The sequence below is a fragment of the Triturus cristatus genome, chromosome 6 (assembly GCF_964204655.1).
Source record: "Triturus cristatus chromosome 6, aTriCri1.1, whole genome shotgun sequence".
NCBI classification, from domain to species: domain Eukaryota; kingdom Metazoa; phylum Chordata; class Amphibia; order Caudata; family Salamandridae; genus Triturus; species Triturus cristatus.
In genome coordinates, this window is record NC_140589.1 from 156,507,764 (window position 1) to 156,525,960 (window position 18,197).

An 18,197-nucleotide genomic window follows, 5' to 3' on the forward strand; every position below is an offset into this window, starting at 1 on the left:
AGCTGCATATCCTAACCCAGTCACAAGGAAAGGGACAACACACTGGGAGTCTACCATACAGATCCACTCAGTAAGTGAGTGAGTTACTAATAGAAGCAGAGGCAAGGTTATTAGCTGAAACAACACGCTCTTTCTCTTTTCCCACCATAATTGGTCTCACTTCACATTCAGTGTTTTGATTGTAACAAAAACTATCAGTTTTAACACCTTTGTCGTGAAATCTCAAGATAAGCAAGAGGTCAACAGAATGGTATGTTACGTATGTCAATGTATTGTATAGTTTTTGCTCAAGAGTTAGCACAAAATATTTGTCTTTTGTATATGAGCAACTTGTGTAGGTACAATATGATTTGCTTAGTATTAACTAAAGATAAAATGGGACTTCATGCATTTGTTCATCATCGATTTGCCAATTAATACTTGAGATTTTTGTAGGACTACCATTGAACAATTGACCTGTGGAACAATATTGCTTGCAAATCAAGTACATTTCAAATACAAATTTGGCAGAAAGTAAAGTTGCTGTAAAGAGTGCAAAATGGATTTCACTAATTAACCATACTTAAGGGAATAAAGCTACTACTAAGTCAGACAGAAATCCTCTTTTCACTGCTCCCAGAGGGATACAGATTAATTCTACCATTTATGTAGCTATAAGTAACATCTCACCTGATTACTGTAAAAAAATGTGTTGTTTAAAAAAAGCTTACTTAAAGTAAACTAACAGTGCATTCACCACACGTAAATGACATTTGACACAGCAATGTTTACTGTAATACTTACAAGCACTTCGTAATCAGGCACTGTGTGAGTTCCAAGTCCCGACCTGTCGAACGTTACTCTATAAGTGGAATTTAGGGTATCTACAGCGTCTATTTGCCCGGTGAATAGGCCATCATGGAGACCACGCAACCGAGCTGGGGAAAAATATGGGATAATGGTATGAAAAACAGACTTCGTATGGCTGTGAGGGACAAGCATGCCAACTCCAAGCAGTAGTAATGGTCATAGTATATTGCATGCCAACACTATTTATTCTCTTTCCATAACAATGCCACATCAAAGACATGGTGAATGTAGCAATATGGTTGAAGACAGTCTGGATTACAAGGATGAAAATGTGGCTTTCACCTGTTTTGGCTGTGGGTTGCAGGAGGCACATATTTTCATAAATAGAAAACAACGTATCCACATTTGTATAGACAATCATGAATATCCACAAGTCCAAGATCCTTACATTAGGCTCCTACGTGCAAGTCGAATAGGCTTATAGTAAAGCAATTGCAGCTAGACCACACCCTTTAATTCGATTATTTTGTGATGCAGTTCAACTCAAAAGTAAATAGAGCAAACAATTGAAGCACATTAGACAGCCTGTGTACTACAGCAAAGTCGAAGCAATGGAGGACCATGAACACTCAATCACAGACTACGTTTAGCCTTGTGGAAGACTATTTGATCTGTAAAGCAACCTAAACTTACGGATACTACCCATATGCTGCAGGAAGCAAGTTTCATCTGATCACTGAGGTCTTGCTGCAATATTTCATTCAAACACCAAAGAAAAGAGGGGATCAATCACATAAGATCACTGAAGATGACATTCCGGGACAGACCGACATTTATATCTGAATGACCAGCTAAAGAACTAAAATACTGAAGCTGCTTGGAGTTTTAGATTTTGCATAGCACTTCGTATCAAGGATTCACAACATAGCAAAGGGAAGCAATTCAAAGAACGTAAACCTTGAAAGTTGCAAAACAGACAGACAGACGGATATAGACCCTGCAGCTAACCTGAAGAATTTGCAATAAGCATGCCAGAAGTGGGTGGTTAGATGTCAGAATATCATTAGCAAACATATTGTCTGAAATATTGTGCCCTACAAAAATATTTTATTGGATGTAGACTTTCTAATATTAACTCTAATGGGGCAATATTTTTATAAACAATATTTTGGACACACTATTCCTCTCAGACAATATTTTGGTTATGATATTCTGGTAGAGTACTTAATGGGGCACCAGTGTGCCTGGCAGGGTTGGCTGCGAGACTGACACTTATTCTGGAGTTCACGGAACAAGCCTGAGTCTGCCTGGCCCAAAATGCCCAGCAATAGAGATTTCACCCCTTGCTAGAGAGCAGATAACAGGAAACATAGGGGCCCAGGATGAGCTGCCTCCACTGAGCTGAATGGAGTAAAAGACGACATAAACCAGTTTTGCTGACCGAAGAACACAGTCAATGCTAGAGAGAGGGCACAGTCTTTGAAGCAAAAACAGAGGTGGGATGACAAAAGCAGCAAACTAAGAAGATTGGCTACCACTGAGACAGCTGGGGGACTATGCCTGGGTAGAGGCTGTACACCGGTGTGTGGGTTCAACATCTGGAGGCAGTCTTCCTACTCACGATAGGAGCACATCCACTGGTGTTTCACCCAACAGGACAACTTCAATGGGTGATCCCACAAGACGACACTTTGGAAGTGAATTCTCAGGACTGGATTGAGAGGTTATAGGAAGCATACACCCTTAACTACAAAACCATTTTGTCATCCATTGGTCATCCTACAACTTCAGCCACAAATTAGGTAAGACAGCAGTCAGACCCACTGTAGCAACGGTCAGACTCACAAGTATCAGCAGTGCCCTCCTAGCCATGGTATAAGGCAAACTAAAAAAGTAAAAAGTGTCTAGATCTGCACATTAAAAATATATGCCCATGGGGGGTCCATATGAAGAGAAGGGCAGGGCTAAGGGTATGTTGAGAAGAGAGACATAATTCGATCAATGGACACAGTGCACAGCAGATTTGATAAAATGGAATAATAAAGAGCTGTTGCTTTTGAAGCTAAAATAGAGAAATTGGAAATATGGATAAAAGACTTCAAAAAGAAGGCGGGGTGAGCATAAAGTAAAAATTTTAATTCACAGACTGAACTGCAACAGTTGGACGAGTGTAAAGTGAGAAGGAAAAGTTACTCACCTGCAAACGTAGTTCTCTACCAGGGGTATCCTCATCAAAGTCCAAAACAACCCTCCCACCTCCTTGGACAAGAAGTATAATAGTTTTCAACAATTAGTCACCCAGGAACCTCTTTCTGTAAAACATTACCTGACCTAGTCGTCACCTGTGGGGTGTGATGGGATGTAGGTTGAATTGTGATGTTCTTAAATGTACAGTGCAGTTTTTATCTCCTATACTTTGCATGCCTATTGGCAAACAAATTCACTCATTCCCTTTCACTTAAAAAAAAAAAAAAAAAAAAAGGTTTTGTGAAAGATTTTCTATGGTCACATTTCTATCCGTGACTAATTTGTATTTAATTTGCTTCTTTAAAAAAAATGAAAACGAAACACAATTTGGCCATATTTAGCCTTTCTTTAGGCTGCAAACATATCTTCACAGTTGTACAAAGTTAGATATACATAGATGTATAATTTTCAAAGTGCTCCAGGATCTCCAAGTGTAGGATGGATGATTCAGTGCTTATGACTAGTAATGAGGATCCCCCTGAAAGAGGAGTATACAGGTCCAGAGTTGTGCAGTCTTATACATCATACAAATGAAGGGAACAAGTAGAACACCTCCAAAATATGAGGCGCTCAAACAATCTGAGAAGTTTGGGCTGGCTAGTGTTTGCAGAGACTCTGAACCGCTAAAAAATGACCAAGAACTTTCTACAACAGTAGGTGAATCCAGATACCGTTGGAAGTCCAATAAATCTTAAAAAAGCAGTAGGACTTACAAAAGAGAATTTTAAATCTGGGGCAAGGGGGGCAGAATTCCACCTTGGCAGTGCTTCGGCAAAAGGCATGTGGGAAAGGTTTTTTGTAGTTAAACTTTTTTATTGATTTTACAGTTCAGTCACAGTGAGCGCAACACCAATACAAAGAGCTCCGCAAATATTGCATTTATACAGACTGTACCGAAAGAAAGAAAAACATTCAAGTGCATGTCACTTTGGGATACTGGCCCTCCAACTCCCCCCTCCCCTTAAACCCACCCATCCTCCCAGGGCTTTAACTAACATGGCGCTAAATGTATCCCTCTATGCTCCGCCCAGTCCCTCAAAATCTTATGTTTCTGGGGGCAACCACTCGACAAGTATATTGGTAATTCCAAGCCCATACAGTGGTCCATGCCCTTGGCCCATATGGTCACTAGTGGTGCCTCTTTCTCCTTCCACGCCCAGGCAGTCTCCCTTAGCAACTAGGATACCAGCCAAAAGAAGTACCTTCTGGTAGCGGGAACCACCCAAATTATCAGTTATATGCAGTAAAATATGTTTGGGGTCTCAGGGGATCTTCCAGCCAATCAACTCTTCAAGGTGGCCAAGCACTTCCACTCCAGAACTGGGTAATCCCCGGGAATGTAGCAAGAAAGCGTGAGGTAAATCTCCCCTTGAGTTATCACATCTCAGACAGTTCCCGGCAGGGATCAGGCCCATGCAACATAGTCTAGACCTAGGGAGATACACTCCATCGGGAATTTTTAGTTGGATCATCCTAAATTGGGCAGCTATCATTGCTTCCCTGGGTGCCTCCACCGCCTCTCTCCAATCTTCATCTTATAAGTCACCCAGATTGCTCTCCCATGCTCGTCGCACCCCCGCCATTGTATTTAAAACATTGCGCATGAGCATTTTGTAAATTTTTGATAGTTTATGCTTTTTAAGATTGGTGGGGAAAATGTTGCCTTCCATCTGGGAAAACTCAGGAAAAACTCCTACAGGGCGCACAAGAGGGAGGAGTCCTGACACAGTTGCAGGTACCTAAAGAACTGCATCCGATGCATAGTATAGTCCTCCGGGAGATCTTGAAAGGCCTTAATCGTACCTCTCCCCCCCACCATCCCCCACACCCTCTGCAGAACATCCCCTAGTGTTGAAATGCCTGTACAGTGCCAGGCCACAAACCCCTCAAGGAAAACAACCCGGTGGAATGGAAAGGGTTTTAAAGGCCATAATGGTACAAACAAAAAATAAAAATCTGATTATCAGGGCTGAAAAAATACAATATTCCCAGCCCGGAGCACTGCCAAGGTCAAGGAGGGAGGGGGGAAAAAATGAAAGATACAGGAACTGAAGAAAGCACCGAGGAATCTGGAGGGCCAAGCCACTACCCTCTATTCACTTGGAAGTGGCTTCTGATAATACTTTTCCTCTCTACCCATGTAGATGCATCAGCTAATTATACAAATTAAAAGCAAAGAGTGGAGTGTACAAACATTTTCCAAGCAGATGATAACTGGGGAGGTTTAGAGAATGCAACTGCTTTTGCAGTACATTAAATGAGTTTTCACGGTTTCTCACGGATTAATTTGGAACTAGTGGAAAAACACATCAAAGAAACCAAATCTAGGTCCCCTCTAGATACTTGTCCTCCCGCTTTTTTGAAAGAGATAGCGAAGGATGTGAGCCCCTAACTTACAGATATCTTTAATAATATGTTCACATCTGGTACCTTTCCAACCATGTGGAAAGATGCATCAATACTGCCTCTGATTAAAAAAAACAATCTAGACGACTCTGACCCCAATAATTATCGCCCAATATTTAGATTACAACTCTCGGCAAAAATAGTGGAGAAAATTATGAACAAGCATCTATCCCAGTGCATACAAGAAAATTAATTAATTACTCGATCCCTTCCAATTTGGTTTCCGCCCAGAATACAGCACAGAAACAGCACTAATTAAGGCCACCGAAGAGATCAGGGAGGTGATGGATAAAGGGGGCGCTGCCGCCCTCATCCTCCTTGACCTTTCGGCTGCGTTCGATACCGTGGATGATAACCTACTGCTACAGCGGCTGGAAACGCTGGGGGTCAAGGGCCTGGCACTAGCCCTGCGGTCTTCTTTTCTAAAGGATAGGAGACAAACGGTGGCACTGGGCCAGTCTAAATCTACACCTTATGTCCTTCCATGTGGGGTCCCACAGGGCTCGTCACTTAGCCCAGCACTTTTTAACGTTTATGTTTCTGAACTTGCCCCATTGGTCCAAGACTTCGGCTTTAGTCTTACTTCATATGCCGATGACACAAAGATGGTGGTGGCTGCGTATAAAGATCAAGCCTCACATAAATGCTGTTTCGAAACTGCATGGTGGAAATAAATAGATGGATGGGTAACCACTGTCTTAGGCTAAATTCCGGGAAAACCGAAGTGGTAATCTTTGGGGATCTTCGAACCCAGATGGGATGACCTCTGGTGGCCAGCGGATATGGGGAACCTGCCAAAACCAGTCCAGAAGGCAAAAAACCTGGGGGTGCTGATTGATAATAAACTCACTTTATCCCAGCAGACCAATGCCATCGTATCTACCTCCCATTTTCTGATCAAGAAATTAAAGAAGATTCTACCTTGCGTTCCAGACGATTTCAAAAGGACGGTAATGACTACAGTCGTGCAGTCAAAGTTAGACTACTGCAACTGACTATCTAAATATCCAGAAGCAAAACCAAAAAAAGCTTCAGATGATTCAAAACGCATCTGCAAAACTTCTAATCAATGTCCCTAAATATGAGTCTGTGACCAAGGAACTTCGAAGACTTCACTGGCTCCTGGTGGCGCAGCGCATTAAGTTTAAGGTGCTATGTTTAGCTTATAAGGCCTTGAACAACACCGGACCTATGTTTCTCAAAAAACATTTCTCTTGGTGGTGCCCAACCAGACAACTGCGCTCTTCAGCCGCCAGACTCATGAGGGTCCCAAGGACCCGAACCTTATGTTGGGTAGGCCGTAGTATCTCATACGGCAAAGCAACATTATGAAACAAGATACCGCTTGCTATCAGAAGTGCCGGCTCACTCACCACTTTCTGAAAGGACCTAAAAACATGGGTTTTCCAGAACTAGCTGCTTTCATCTAGGGCTCACCAATGTCTTACGCGCCAAGACACCTCCGGGTATTCGTGCGCTCAATAAATTTTATTGACATAACATAGCATAACATAACAAAAGAATTCGGAAGATTTGTAGTAAGTTGTATGAATTTATTTGTAAATGCCAATCTGAACTATTCAAAACCAAAGGGAATTTCAAATAAGCCTCTCAGAAGCCCAAACCTAATCTCCAGCTGAAAGAAAGTACAAGGGTCTACTTAAAGTTACCATCTTAGACATTTTCTTAGACTGCATGTTTTTGAAGAGAGGAGGCCAGAATACAATCCAGGCTTTTAAAGTCTTTTAACAACAGCAAATAACCTACAATTGAAACTCTGATTTGCATCCAGGAAGATTACTTTCAATACCCCTGTAGGAACTGGTGTGTTTAACATTCAATAGCAGCTCTGGAGAGACTGGATGTTGTGAGGTAATGATTGAGGGGTGGTAAGAGGCAGGGACTTCAAACTACTACAGGTTTCAAACCAAGCCTACAGTTTGTAGGTGTTAGCCTTAGTTGGAACTAAACTCCTCACCATGACTTTGGTAAGCTGAGCTGTCTTGCCATTGCATATTTTCTGCACAACAGTTCATGTACCTACCAACTGCTCATCATAAAAGTTATTTTCAGTCTCCCTAACTGGGGTCCCTGGTCTTCCTTTCAGAGACTAAAGCAAAGGATGACTTTTCACATGTGCATTGACTAAGGAAGGTCTTAGGGTATATCTGGAATGATGAGTCACCCATTTCCTGTGTTGGGCCATCTCCCCTGACAGTGGGAGCTTCAATAAAGGTAAACAAATATGCCACTTGCGCTAATTCAAAATGGTTCAGGTGCGGCCAGAAGTGCAGGAATTCCACAAACTCTGGCCAGCAACAAAAAGAAGATCATTCAGAACTGAAGTAATTCCCACATTTTCAAAAAACTGCGGACTGTCTGGTTGGCTGTGGCATTCCATTTCTGCATCCACAGAAGTACATGTAGAGCAACCACCCCTTCAGCCCCCGTCAGTAGTGAAGACCGGTGGCAACTTAGTGTGGATTTGTCTGTATGCTCTTTGTTGCGGAGAGTTGCTGTCATTCACATCATTTTTCAACATATAGTATACTTGGGAACACTATCAAAATGAGATGTCCTAAATGTCTGACGTCAGCTCAAGTGTAATGTATTAATGATCCATTCTTCAAGTGAACTTATGCCAACACGTATTTTGCAAGCATATCTCATTTCACCAGGCCAAATCCAATTACTCACTTCCACTCCAAGCATCAATTCTGTGAAGGTGAACAAAAACTAGATTAAATAGCTGAGGACAATTGATTTCTATGACAAAATTATAACAATCTACACTTTTGTCAAGTGTTTTATACAGGGCCTATTGTAGTTTTCCCTATTTTAGCTTCACTGTGCACGACACAGGCCGCATTAGCTTTGCACACGTTACTACATAATCACGTTTTATTCTGTGCCGCATTATATTTTCACACAGAACCTGCAGTCGTTTTCTCGTTCTTTACTGGGATTTAGTCTGAACAACAGAGAAGGTCAAACAACTATGTCCCTTGTTATTTTGTTATGGTCAGGCACTCGCACCTAGACAACACAAAAATGCAGCTGTTGAACATGTGAACATAGTCATATAGGTATGCACATCAATGTGACACACAGAGAGAAGATCACGGCTGTATCTGAGATTAATAAATTCATCTGCATATGCTAAGGCATGGGGTCCGCTGCTAAACCCAGAGATCTTTGCTGTATAATCAGTCTGCTTCTGTAGAAGGGGAGGGTGATAGGCCATTCTGTCTTGTAATATGACAGGGCTTTTTATAACATATGATTTGTTCACAATTTTTTTTAATTTATTTTATTTTGAAGATTTTATATAGCGCGAGCAAGACTCTTGCGGGTATCAGAGCGCTTTACAGGGCGAATATAGGAAACAAACAGGCAAATTGTACATAACATCATGTTCCATACAAATCAGGAATCGTATAGCACTTATGAACATGGCTCAAGTGAATTTATCCATGAGAAGAGATTTAACTTCCTTTTTAGGTATCGCCTGAGCCAGCGCATGCGCTGCGAGACATTTAGTTAGGGCTTTTAAAAGTGCTGCCACACTGCATAGCGCTTGCGATTCACGCGCGCAGCCGCCAGCTTTCAGCGCCCCGCACACCACTCGCCAGCCTACTTTTGCCGTCGCGCTCTAGCGCGCACCGCACACGTTTGTTACCTTTCTGACGTGTCCACTCAATGTTTCTAGACTTTGAAACCCTCAGTGGGAAGTGAACACATTCAACTTGTCAGAGCCTTTCAGTACTTTCCTCAAGCTGATCGATCACGCTTCGCATGCGATGCAGAACACCCCTGAACTTTCTCTTGTCACTCGCTTCAACAGTCCCACAAAAGTGTTTCTAAAGATCAGTCGGCTCACCGCCTCCTACCCTGATCGTTTCTGTCCCAGTCCTTACTGTGCTGCAATATATCATTCCCGTCAACATCTGTTCCTTCAACTGCAGAATGTTGGCTTCCCGCACTTTCAATCCCTCAAATCGCTCTGTTATCGGATTATGACTGTGCTCATTGTCTGCATATCTTCACCATTTCTACACGCTTATACGAGCCCAACATTTTCAAATCTTTGGCTCAGAATTGCTACTCGCCTGGCACTTTCCGCATTTGCATGCGTCAAGGGCTTAAACATTTTATAAAGTCTTTCGTTTTCATGTTTTTATGTTTGTTCGTATATCTTAAAGTGAAACTCCAGTAATCGAAAAGCCCTGTAATAGGATTGCTAGCTTAAATGTTTACTTTGTTTCTACAAGATTCTGGCCATCTATTCCTTTGTCATCACCCCCGTATACTGTAACCATCAAATCGATCATTGTTAAATAAACCCTTTACTGTCCTATAAATTGAGAAGCTAAGGTATTTGGAGACCATTAACACTGTCACGTTTTTAATCCTGATAATTCTGTTGTGTCAAGATATGGGAAATAGATTATTTAGAAAGGCGAGTGCCTGGTACTTCTGGATGTTTTCAATGAAAATTGTGCATCAGTTGCATTTCTCCCACCACATGCTGCAAGTGTGTTTTATTATTATGTCCACCTTCAGTACTACAGGAATCGACCCAGAGATTCTGGGATTCGATCTGCTACCTCCTTTTACAACTTCAGTTCTGTCTTCTCTTAAGTCCCCTTTGTTCAATCTCCGGCGAAGTGTTCTAGTATGGTCTTTGGGCACTTACCAAAACATATTGGTTTAGGATATAACTGTGATCCTTCTTTAAAGGGTATTTTCGACATTCAGTGACTTTTTGTAACTACTTAATGAAAGCTTGTTGGGGACTGAAGCCTGCACGTAAATAAAGAAAAATAAAAAAAAAAAAAAAAATCAGAGTTTTAAAGAGGTTTGCAAACTAAAAAAATACTTCCTAGGGAAAATATAGCCTGCGAGTCTCCGGCAGAGCCACCCCTTTAAACGGTTTTTGAAGTGCACGTAAAGGCAGAGGGCGGTTAAGTTGCCACGTGTGTTTCAAACCTATGCCAGAAGCCAATTAAAGTTTACATACACTTGCTTTATAAATTCACAGGGACTCTCGGCCTAGCCTTCAGGTTCTATTGCATATATATGCTTTGCAAGAAATGCGTTCGACTCATTGTAGTGATAGTAAAGAGTAGTAGAGCGAATAAAGATTGGAGGAATTCACGTTCTGTTTTCTTCAAGAGGAGAACTTTAAAAGGCAAATGTTACTGTGATCCGATTCAGTAACGTGGTGGCATCTTCTTCCTAATGATGTTGAAAGAGACAAGTAAGGTGGGAGATGCCACTTAGGGAAGAAAATGACAACTTACATTTTTCTTTACCATAGCCATTTTGTGCTGATGTAAAATGTCTGCCACAATTGAGTCATTAAACTTAGTAGCTCCGTGTATGATGTGTCCAAGCGTCTAAGTCAGTGTTTTCCAAACGGAGTTGCTACTCGCCTTTTTGGTAGGTAGTGAAAGTCAAAGAAATAAATAAAGATAATTTACGTAAATGGGTCGCGACACTGCTCGTCATGCTGCAAATAACCCCAAAGGATTCTGGATAGTGTAGTGGCTACGGTGAGTACGCCTACGCCACGAGTATATAGAAATATAATGCCATCCCTGGACACGTGTTTCGAGGTAATTGCCTCTCGTCAGCAGGGAGCAGGTAGGTATGCGGGGTGCCGATGACTGCCATATATATAGGTAAAATACCTTCCAAGGCGCGCAGGTGCAGACACCGGGCTCGTCAGCCAAAGTCGCTCGAATGAGCTATTAGTAATTTACGTAAATGGGTCGCGACACATACTCGTGGCATAGGCGTACTCACCGCTGCCACTACATTATCCAGAATTCTTTGGGGCTATTTGCTAGTATGACGAGCAGTGTCGCGACCCACTACGTAAACTATTTAAAGCTCTTTCGAGCGACTTTGGGCTGACGAGCCTGGTGTCTGCACCTGCGCGCCTTGAAAGGTACTTTACCTATATATTTTGGCAGTCTACTTGGCACCCCGCATACTTACCTGCTCCCTGCTGACGAGAGGCAATTACCTCGAAACACGTGTCCAGGGATGGCATTATTTCACATACTCGTGGCATAGGCGTACTCACCGCTGCCACTACATTATCCAGAATTCTTTGGGGCTATTTGCTAGTATGACGAGCAGTGTCGCGACCCACTACGTAAACTAAATAAATAAAGATGCCTTTAAACTCTGTGTTTAATTCGTCACATTTGCTGCACTTCAAAGACAGGCCAGATGTCTTCTGACAGATTGCGACTTGTGTTTTTAACACACTGATGTTTATAAACTCTAACTTTGCAATCTGAGAAAGAAAAGTAATGCAAATTATGTGACATTCTTGCTTCCGTATGTGAAAGGAAAGGCTGTATGATGTAATTTTTTGTAGTGCAACAAAATTTAAATACCTTTAAATTAACTGTTCGCCTTCAGAATCAAGCACTTTTTTTTTTCTAACTCTGCAGTGTGATGGTGATGCACTAATATTAAAAAATTCACTGAAACGCAATTTCCACACATTAGCATGTGTGTGCAGTATAGTTTAATCAGTAAAACTAGGTCTACAAATTTAGTGGCTATTTCAATAGAAAATTTGCAGTCTAAAAATGATGTTGTACTGCCACACAATGTTTAGTTACATTAAAAAAAATTGCCTCATTGCCATTAAAGATAGGTGGGTCACAAAAGTTGGTTGTTCTAAAAAGTGGGCTGTGGTTCTAAAGTTTGTAAGGCACTGGTCTGAGCGCATCCTCACAATCGGCCAGTGACTTCGTTGTTAGGCTTTCAATATTGTTTGGTTTGGGAAACTTGAAAATGGTATTAAAAATAAGTATGGATCAAGAAAACATGTAATCTGAAGGCTATATACTAAGAAATGCATTAATTAAATTCGGTTGCAAGGTTAAATTCCATGTTATTACCTTAGTACAGTATAACTTGAGAAATCACTGTTTATTACCTTTTAAATTCCATGCTCCGTTACTTTTCTGAAGAGAATAGTGGCCCTCACTTAAGGTATTTTGTACATCACAGGTTTCACCCTTTGTGTATTTTTGATTCTCTAAGGCGCTCCAGCCACGGTGCCGTTTCTCAGCGTAGGTGCTTGGAGGAGTTAGAAGCGGGAGACAAGTTGTTGCCTCAGAGAAGCCATAGAGGTAGGAGCAGAACATTGAAAGTGATCAGTAATTTAAACAGGGCAGTGTCTTGGAGTGCCTACAAAAGGGAGGTGTAAGGCTTCAAGGTTAAGATCTGTGCATTATAACAGGCAAGTCTTTGGTCTCTTGCTAACAATGTAAGTGAATACAGATGAATAGGAAGTGTGACTGAATTTTGTGAAGTCCTGTGCTTGTGTTATGATTTCAGAAACACTATTTAGTTTATAGCTTCTACACAGGAACAGCATAGCATAAATCATATAGATAGCTCTGGCCAGAGAAAGCTGTTTTTTACCATTGTTGAGGCAGGAAGGGGCCTTATGGCCTCGCACAATATGCCTCTTGTGCTTTGCTTTTCAAATTTTTTAGAACCACAGCCCAGTTTTAGAACAACTTGTGAACCACCTACCTTAATGGACATGAGGCAGGTGTTTTTTTAATGTAACTAGAGCATCATGTGGTAGCACATTGTCATTTAGAGACCGCACATTTTCAAATGAAATGCCCACTAAATTTGCACAGACATACAGTTTACTTATAAAACTGAATAGCACACCAATGATGTGTGGAAATCGGGTTTCTGTGAATATTTATCATTTTTCCATCACCAAGTGTCTTGATTTGTTTTGATGCCATTAAAATCTCAGTTTCCAGCACTCTTCAGAATTACAAACAAGCATTTGCAATGCAATAGGTCTCGCATTTACTTGAGTTTGAGCTACTGACATTGTAAATGACAATGCCTTTTATTTTTGTTTCCGTTGTTAAAACCTAAATAAAAGGCATTGTTATTTACAATGCCACTGGCTTAAACGCACGTAAATGCGAGACCTATTGCATTGCAAATGCTTGTTGAAAGATGCAATAGATGGACTGTCTCGTTTCTGGGGGCAGTGCATTCCAGATCCTGGGCGCCATCCTTGAGAAGGCTCGGTTGTATGTTTTCTTCTTGAAGAATCTTTGTGGTTTCAGTAAAAGTTTGCTGGTACTTCTGGAGAATCTGTTGCCACATGAAGGCACCAATTTCTGTGCCAGATAGCTAGGCATGTTGTGATAATGCTGATGGTATTTTTGCTGGGCAGTTGTTTTCGAATTGTGGCAAATATACTGCACTTCAGAGCACAATAGTTTAATAAACATTTCACACTTAACTTCTTTTGTGTCTCTTTCATATCTTATTGTGCACAAGTAAGAGTGTGGGAGCAAAAGGGAGTGTCCTGTCATCACGATTCCTGAGAGGGTCGGGAGTGTTGTGTTCTGGGGTGTCCATTTACTTGTTCCTCTGGTTATGAATAGAAGGGCAAGTGAGAGGCTCTAGCTACAGGGAGCACCTTATGGCCCACCTTGATCCTAGAGAGATTCGCACAGCACTTAAGGCAAAGCGGGTGGGAGGTGCACCTTGCTTAGACGGCCTCACTGTGGCCTTTTATAAAGCCTTGGAGGAATTGCTAATACCTCACCTAGTCACTCTATACGAGAAAATGGTTGAGGCCAATGAGATGCCCCTATCCATGAGAGAAGCATTAATTGTAACCCTCCTGAAACCAGTTAAACCTCAAGAAAGTTGCTCTTCCTAAAGACCCTTATCCACATTGAATGTAGATACCAAGCTTTTCGCTAAATATTAGTTACCCGACTTGCTCCCTTGGTCCTAATGGTGCTCTGCCCGGAGCAGGCCGGCTTTGTTCCGGGCCAGAGTATAACTTACAATCTTGGAATGGTCTTTGAGACCATCCAAAGGGCAGACCCGGATGTCAGAGCTGCAGCAGTCTTTTAGATGCCGAAAAGGCGTTTGACTTTGTAGAGTGGACTTTTATGAAGGCAGTGCTTCTCCGTATTGGGGTTGGTGAGGTGTTTCTCCGGTTAGTCACAGTTTCATACACAGCCCCTATGGCTAGGATAAGACTGGGCAACGTTGTCACCTCCCCTATTATGATCAAGGGGAGCCCAACATGGGTACCCACTGTCCCCCCCTTCTATATGCATTGGTGGCTGAGCCACTAGCCTGTGCCTTGAGGGAGTACCATGGGCATAGGGGACCGCACTTTCTTGGTTATCGCTTAATTGTCTCGACATACGCAGATGACACGCTGCTTTATGTCAGAGACCCCGATAGGCATCTCACCCCTGTGCTTACGGAGGTTGTCCGCTTTGGCCAGCTGTCAGGCCTCAGGGTTAATTGGGCAAAATCTATCATTTTCCCCCTAACTCCATCCATGACTTCACTGATATTAGACTTCCCACAACAGTGGACTATGGATTGTGTATGTTATTTAGGTACACAAACTCGAACAGACCCCAGAATAGTGCTATCGGACAACTATGGGAAAGCAATTCATAAGCTAGAAGAGGATATCGCCCGGTGAATCACAATTCCCCTCTCATTGATCTGACACATCTCACTAATGAAGATGATTGGTCTCTCCAGATTTTTGTTCCTCTTTCAGAATATCCCAATGCTACTTCTGCGCCACATATTTGACACTCTCCGTTCACGGATGATTAAATTGGCCTGATCTGGTAAGCTGCTGAGGGTTAAATGGTGTACTCTTACCTTGCCATACACTATGGGCAGCCTAAATGCACGGATCTCGGGCTGTATTATAGAGTGGCGCAGTGCTGAATTGCACATTCTTGGATACATGGCCCACAGGAATGACCACATCTGCATATTGAGAGAGATGCTGCTGAGCCGGATACTCTTTCCCAGGTGCTTTTTAGTGCTCCAGTTAGACAGCATAGTATCCTTGATTCTTTAATCTCAACAGTACATGCGTGGCAAAACCTACTGGAGAGACAGGCAGGATCTTTGTTGTACTCCCCACTGGCCCAGCTAGAATGGTGTTCCTGGTTTCTGACGGGGAGAGAAAGATATTTCCTGAACATTGCAGACACTAAGTATAGCGAAGATGGGCGATTTCTTTCAAGATGGGGTCGTACGTAAATGGGAAGGCATTTTGGAAATGGGATACAAACCCTCGACTCTCACCCAATATCAATACCCCAGAGCCAGACATGCATTACACAACCTTCTGGGTGAGGATATGCAGGAGCCACCAGAGATGCCGACACTTTCATACTTTATACAATCTACCACTCCTGCTAAGCTGGTAACTAGAATTTATAGCTTTGCACAAGAATCTAAGAAGCCAGAATTAATGAAGGCTCGCCAGGACTGTCAGAAAGACCTAGACTTAGTTATAGATGACAAAAGTTGGCAGTATTGCTGTGAATGGTAGACACAGACTAATCCAGTTTAAATACATTACTAGAGTGTATTACACACCTGAGAGGCTTTGCCGGTACGGACTAGCCGATTCAGCGGTATGTCACCGCTGTCCAGAGCAAAAGGCTGGTTCTTGCACGTAGCTTGGTATTACTCTAAGGTCTTTTGCATCTTGAATGAGATTACAGTTCTCCCCCTTGAACCTGATCCATTGCTTGCCTTGTTGGGACATGACATAAGGATTGATAAAAGTGTTAGGAGACTTGTCGCGAAATGTCTGCTGTTTGCTAAATGCAGAGTTGCAATGTGTTGGGATAAAGGCCGACCATAGATGACTGAACTAAAGATATGATCTATTGCAACACACAATCAGATACATAGTGAGTTACTTCCTCCACAGAATCGTCCCAAAGGCTTTTGGGGGTTGTACCAGCAGTACTTGGTGGGGAAGAAGACTGGGGAACCAGAGGGAGAAACTGTGTGTATTTAGGAATATCCCTGACACATAGAATGACATCACATGGGTTGATTGCATAAGCATACGAGGGGGGGCGAGTTTGTGCATATTATCCATATTCATTATTATCATTGGCTCTCAAATGTATCCACTAAATACTTGTTGGAATCTCGCTGTGATGACCGATTCAATTGTAATATGAACTATACATTGCATATTGTCACTGCAGTGTTGCACTGTGCCCAGCCATAGTGAACATACAGCTGTATTGAATATTTTGTTAATTGAAGATATTAGTAAAATCAATAAAAAAAAATATATATATTTTAATAGCGAGACACTCTAGCTATTCTATTCGAACTTGCTCATGGTACTGAGATGACTCAGTCCCTGACTACTGAGGTTCTATGGGCATAAGCATAGTTATGTTCCTGAGCAGAATCCCTGCAACACTTTTTGTCCCGTCAATAAGTTAATACCATGATTTTTGCAAGTATACTCATTCACAAAATAAATATAAAATAAATCACCCAGGAGATTCACTTTACTCCAGTGGATCTGACTTCACATACTATTCACTTTTTAACATGCATTCTACAATACAATTAGTTATAATTATAACCACATGGAGAATCAGTTTGCTCACTTTTATACCAAGCATATTTTGATCAATGTTGGATCTCACTATCAATATACCTCAATAAACAATATTATCTTTAAATTCTATAATACTGCATTAATGTGTTTTTCAATGGTAATACAAATAAATAAATGCGATTGCCAACGGAGTGGGGGGGGAGGGGGGGGGGGGTTTGGTGATCTGTGTGCATCTATTTTCAGTACGTCCACCACTCCCAGGGCTTGTCTACCCTCCTTCCGAACTGACTTTAAAAAAAGGCAGATTCTTATACTTCAGGAAAGAACAGGGATACATTTGTGAATTCAAGTAACTACACTGTTTAAGTGAATTACTTCTCAACTAATGATGCGGAAGGAATGCGGGAGAATTATTGTCATCAAATACACTAAAGGAAAACAATAATATACCAACACAAACTAACTCAAATAGCAGGGAGTCTTCTAGGCCCACTACACTTTGCCTATGGAGAGGGAATCAAAGGAGGAGCTCTAAATGCTAGAACACTGGCCAACTACTTACAGCTGGTGAAAGACCATATAACAGAACATAACGTTCGCTGCCAAAGTTTAAACGTGAAGTCTGGAGGACAGGAAGTGCATCTGTAGGGAGCTAAACTCTAGAACACTCCGCCTCAAACTGACAAAGAGATAGAAAATAGCATAAACGCAGGATATTCATACAGACTGTGCATTTTAGTAATGTGTCTGGCCTGGTGTCTCACCAGTGTTTTATGTCTAACAATGTTTGACCATCACCACGAAGGGCCCTTCAGGGTGCATAGCGCATGGAAAATTAGTCAGTCGAAACAGTCTAGCACTTTTTGTAAACACTGGAGTACATTTGTTTCATACACTATGATTAAAATTACACACCAACAGATTCACTAACATTTTTCATTCCAATGGACTCTTATCAACTCCTGCTCAAACGTCTTTCTCCTACTTGAGAGGACTTCTGAATTAATGAATGGGGACATTTCTATCACAGCTAGAATACAGTTAGTTGTGATCAAAATTGAGACACGCTCCAAATGACTTAACAGTTAACTTTCACACTCTGAAAGTGACTGGCCTTCAGTCACTCATATATTGCATCACTGACTTGGACGCTGTAGAGAGCCAGATGCCTTTCAGTCAGGTTCACAATATACAAATAAAGCATACATACATGGCCTAAAGTAGGTGAGTTTTCATAGACTTTTTAGAACATGATAGATTGAACACAGGGCTGAAATCTTGTGTAATGAATCCCAAAAAGATGGACACAAAATGGAGA

At 41.8% G+C, this 18,197-nt stretch overlaps 1 protein-coding gene across 2 annotated transcripts in view; it reads right to left on the reverse strand.

Annotated features, from left to right (window-relative positions):
* The window catches only part of LIN9 (lin-9 DREAM MuvB core complex component), a 490,456-nt gene that overhangs the window by 182,790 nt on the left and 289,469 nt on the right, over nt 1–18,197 (reverse strand). For both annotated transcript variants that reach the window (XM_085610417.1, XM_085610416.1), the window contains one exon: nt 784–917. In XM_085610417.1, coding sequence (XP_085466543.1) covers nt 784–917 — 134 coding nt within the window. The remainder of the gene's footprint in view (nt 1–783; nt 918–18,197) is intronic.